General features: G+C 38.3%; 1 protein-coding gene across 1 annotated transcript in view; it reads right to left on the bottom strand.

Annotated features, from left to right (window-relative positions):
• LOC111404472 (xanthine dehydrogenase 1-like) overlaps positions 1-5,221 on the bottom strand; it is a 20,236-nt gene that overhangs the window by 9,321 nt on the left and 5,694 nt on the right. The window contains exons 2-8 of the mRNA XM_023033272.1: positions 4,199-5,215; positions 3,359-3,601; positions 2,352-2,666; positions 1,640-1,879; positions 933-1,217; positions 591-812; positions 158-319 (exon numbers count right to left, since the gene is read on the bottom strand). Of these exons, the coding sequence (XP_022889040.1) occupies positions 158-319; positions 591-812; positions 933-1,217; positions 1,640-1,879; positions 2,352-2,666; positions 3,359-3,601; positions 4,199-5,215 (2,484 nt within the window). The remainder of the gene's footprint in view (positions 1-157; positions 320-590; positions 813-932; positions 1,218-1,639; positions 1,880-2,351; positions 2,667-3,358; positions 3,602-4,198; positions 5,216-5,221) is intronic.

Genomic DNA, 5,221 nt, shown 5'->3' with positions numbered 1-5,221 from the left:
GTGTTTGGTTGGGAAAATTGGCTAGTATTGGACAATACTAAGAAAGAAAACGAAGCTACAATCTTGTTCATTATACTGTCACTCAAGTACAATACTGCAAAGAAACGAGCACTATAAGTCCAGCGTGAAAATTAATAAAGAACAACTCTTCTAATACCTTGTCAGTGCTCGTTTCTGATATGTATACAGAGTTAAGAGGAATGTCAAATGCAGAAGCAGCAACCTGAGCAACTTTTGTATGCAAACCCTGGCCCATCTCAACTCCCCCGTGTGTGACTAATACAGTTCCATCTGTGTAGACTTGAACAAGAGCACCCGCCTGGAACCCAATAGTGGATAGATAATTTGCATTGATAAGTCATATTTACATGGTTCACATTATCTCAAAGAAAATGGAAACACCAAAAACTTCATTAGGAGTAAAAACAAAAATTAACTTCTCCATTTCTGTTAACAAAGGAATCCCGCACAAGAGTTTACAACTCCCTGAGATCAAGTCTTCTATTTATTCTTCCAGGATCCGCAATCTCGGCCCTCATTAAACAAATTAATTAAAAGCTAGCCTGTATTTGCTATGAACTCAAAATTACCTGATTCATGAACTTTGTCGTAAAAGAAATGCCAAATTTTGTAGGAACAGCGGCAATTCCCCGCTTCTTCCACCGGTTGTGAAGATTGAAATGTTCAACTTCTTTGCGAGTTTTCAAAAATTCACAGGATGCCATCAGCTCATTCCAAAGACGTTTCAAGGTGAAGTGTTCAAGTTGTTGACCATAATGCAAGACTGATCCTTCACTTTGAAAATTGATCTCCTAAAAAGGCAGATAGACTGTGAGAAAAATTGAGTAGTAACGGAGGACTAAGATGACTACCATATATAAGACATTAGAAATTATAATCCAAGAAAAAATTATTGAGAGACGATGACGTACCCTTATTTCTTCTGGATTTTTCTTCACTTCCATGGCAATTCTTTGAATCCAATTTTCAGTAATAAGCATACCTTGAGGGCCACCAAATCCTCGAAAAGCAGTGTTACTGGGAAAGTTAGTAAAGCAGACCTTTCCATTAATTCTAACATTTGGAATTTCATAGACATTGTCCGAGTGGAACATAGCACGTTCAAGTATGGCAAGAGAGAGATCAAGCGAATTTCCAGCATTATTGTAGATTTCAAGATCCAATGCAAGTACTTTTCCATCATTTGTAAAGCCAACCTATAAAAATTGTTCAATCATTAATTTCATGTTCCAGGATATTCTGAAGACACCAAATAAAATACGAAAAAAGAAATCATAAAAGAAGAGTGTGGTCTAGTGTAAAATCAATCCTTGGGCCATTGGGAAGGGGTAGATTATGGGGGTTGAGACGATTCTAGCAAATAGTGCCCCATTACACCCTCCTTCCATCAACTTTACGCACATGAGAGTAAGAACAAAAAGCAATTCCCAAGGGACCTCCACAACAGGCAATCCATATCATTTAATGGGTGGCCAGTTAATTCCATATAGTAAGAATTTTGTGTCAGTATCAGAAAATTAAAATTTAAGGAATAAAAAAATACATTGTAGACAGTATCAAGAAAAAAGAAAAAACCTTCTACTCAATATCAGAAAGGAAAACACAGAAAGAGAAACACCTTGTACTTTCCAAGAAAGCTATGGCGTTGCCCAGTGGTCATCATGTCTATATCCCTATCCAGTGTAATTTTGACAGGACGATTCAGAAGATATGATGGAATGGCAGCAACAGCAGCAACAGAAGCTGATCTTGTCTCTTTTCCTCCAAACCCACCACCAATTCTTTTGGTCTTGCAAACCACTTTAGACATTGGAAGACCAAGTACATGAGCTACATACTTCTGGTGCTTCTGAGGGGCCTGGCAAAAGAAGTCATGAACTCATTATTTTTGCAGTACTAATATATTAAGGTCTTTCAAGCATTCCTTTAATGCTCTTATAAAAATCATAAACTGAAGCAGGGACAGCAAAAAAAAGCCTGTTGACCACGACACAGGCCCTGACCCTGACGAGGCTGGAATTCGACGGGAATGGATGAGACGGGTCTTGGTCTCCCCGCCTCATTTAATATTATTTAAAAAGAATAATTAAATTACAAAGGCCAAAAAAAAAAAAAACAAAAAACAAAAAAAATAAAAATAAAAATAAAAATATATATATATAATATTAAACGGGCAGTAAATGGGAAAAATGAGTGCCCCGACCCATCTTAAGCAAGGTACCACGCAATAAATCCCCAATGGGGGCAGGACAGGGAATGGCCCTGAACCCGCCACATTCCCATCGCTAAACTGAAGTAGCAAGTCTTAAAGCTCAAGCTAGAGAACTTACTTGGGTAGATGAGATCATATGCACCTCATTGCCCCCATCTAGCGTCCATATTAATGTACTATGTGGCTCCAAGTAGAAATGTTCTTGACCTCCTACCTGAACCTTTCCCTCTATGATTTTATCACACTGCCCAGATTGGAAGCAGAGTTCCACATTGCCTTTTCTCAAACACCTTTCAGTCTGAGGATGAAAAATACTAGATTGCAAGGCTTCTTCTATGGATAAGATTGCAGGTAACTCTTCATACTCAACTTGAACTTTTCTAGCAGCACATTTAGCATTTTCATGTGTATCAGCAACCACTACTCCAATAACCTTCAAGACAATAATAACACAATACTATGAGTTTGATACATGTAAGTAAGCACACTGACTACAATTACACACGCATGCATGTTCATCAGTTCATTTACACCCCCAAAAAGGTTGTCTTATAAGGAGCCAGACTTTATTAAGAAGTTGATTCAGGCGAGAACATTCCAGAAAGTGAAATTGATGGTATCCAGCATAGTAATCGCGTTGGTATAACAGGTTCGTCTAAGAATTTCAATATATGATATCTGGTGTTGTAGATGAAAAAGAATGGCAGGAAAGTTGCACTTCAGCAGCCCATAATAATTTAGAAGTATCTAATCTGTAGCCCATTCCTTCGAGCTACCTGCGCATGGGAGCTAATTATATGGTGGCCCATTATTTACTTATTTGAATGGCTAAAACTTTCTTAAATGAGATTTTGTTTTTATTGAGTACCCTTTACACTCAATTTTCGAAACTCAGCTATTCTCTGAATTCTCAAAATACAACCAAAATACCTTGCAACTGTCTGGGGAAAGTTTTGGACTCTGTCCGGTGCAATATCAGCGAACTAGATTATCCACTGGAGTAATAACATGGTCTAGGGTGGGCAAGATTACAAGTGTGATGTACTTAACAAGCTCAACTTGAATCCTAAACTAGTTAATAAGGGAATTTCTGCAGAAGCAAATATGGCATGCAGCAGGGTTTACCTGACCAACAGAAGTGACAACCTCTGAAGCGAAAACTTCCTCATCTGCAACAACTGGCCCGATCATATTGTCACCTGTGATGTCCTTGGCAAAAAATATTCCTGCAAACCCAGGTGAAGACTTGGCTGATGAATCATCTATGGAAAGTATACGCGCATGAGGCTTTTTGCTCAATATCAGAGCAGCATGTAAAACATTAGAAGGCATGGGGACATCATCGGTGTACTCTGCCTCCCCTGTAACCTGGGAAGTGTGAAAAACATACTTTGCCTGAGAAAAATGTGCATGGCATGGAAACAAATAAACAATAAAAATTTCACCAGATGATGTTCACATAGTATATTAACAACCAGCTTCAGCAAAAAGACAGAAATGTAAACACATGCAACACATCAATGAAGCAGATGCAGAAACAAAATATTTCTGTCGTGTTTGGTAGTAAAGATTCAAGCAAGAAACTATTAATGAAGAAAAAGAAGCTAAAATCTAGTTTATTATTATAGCGTCAAGTGTTGTTTAATTCTCTGGGCCAAACATGCACTTCAGGAACCAAAAAAGATCTGTCTAGAACCATTGCAGTCATTTTATATTGGACGGATATGCTTTAGTCATGGAAATGCATATCATTTCGACCAAAAAAAAAACAACAATTACATCACAATGAGGAAGCACTTGAAACAATTTGCATATCACATGCTTCTTATAAGATGCATATAAAAACAACATACACGTAATTTATTTTTGCATTAAAAATCCAAATTGTATGAACAAAATTGTGAGAAGATTGAATTTTTGGCAAAAGTTAATAGAATGCATATTTTGGGTTGGACACTTGCACACCTGAAGTCTTGATGAAAGATGAACTTCAGGAACGCCCACAGCACTCCCATGTTTCATAATTTCGTAATCCTGACTTCCTATAACCGATGGACGATGAAAAGATTGCATAGCTGAAAGATGGGAAACTGGTATGGACTCATTAAACAGTGCCTGTCCATCCATTTGATGACAAACCCACAAGAAAAACTTAAAGAAGAAACTCAGTGTTAAGGACTTCCGGAACTCAACCATCCCACCCGGTGCATCTTCCTTCAGTAGGATGTCTGTCTCCAGTACTTTCAAAGCACCCTGCAATAGCTCCTTATTCCAACATTTACCTATTAAAAATTTCTTTGTTTCAGATGCAGAAAGAGAGAGAGGAGCAACCCCACCAAAAACAATCGACGCATCAGCAACCATCCATTTCTGATCCCTCTCTTCAAGTTGAACACGCATTCCAGCATTCACAATGGCAATATCATCATCCCTCCTGTGAGCTTGCTTAAAATCTTTTACAAACTCATTTGGTCGGTTCCAAGGGAGAAGAACCGAGAGTAGGATTTCATTACTTGCCATGTCCACTTTACGGTAACCCAAGAAGAAGTGTTCAGCCATGCACGTTCGTACATTTCCCTTGCAATCAGAGATGCAAAACTTCGCTCCAGCAGCCATCCAAAGAGGGTTCAAGTCCGATATTGGACTCGCAGTACAGATATTCCCTCCAACAGAAGCAACATTTCTTATTTGCGTCCCAGCAAACCATTTTATTTGTTGAATGATGGCTCTACAAGATGAAGTTTCAAAAGGAGGATGCTGGTCTAAAACCGTTTTTAGTACTTTCACAAGTTCTGAAAGTTTAACAGCAGCACCTATTTCCAGACCTTCATCCTTTATAATCAACTGATTCAGTTCTGGAACATGTGCAACAGAGATCAAAACTGGATAATGGTAACTTTTGAGCCTCATTTCAATTCCCACCTCTGTATTACCCACAACTAGTTTTGCATCCGGATATCTTGCTTTTAAATCTAATACGTGCTGAAG

This window comes from Olea europaea, chromosome 11, assembly GCF_002742605.1.
Source record: "Olea europaea var. sylvestris chromosome 11, O_europaea_v1, whole genome shotgun sequence".
In the NCBI taxonomy this organism is placed as follows: domain Eukaryota; kingdom Viridiplantae; phylum Streptophyta; class Magnoliopsida; order Lamiales; family Oleaceae; genus Olea; species Olea europaea.
The sequence above is the reverse complement of the archived record's forward strand: the minus strand, read 5'-3'. Positions and strand labels throughout refer to the sequence as shown.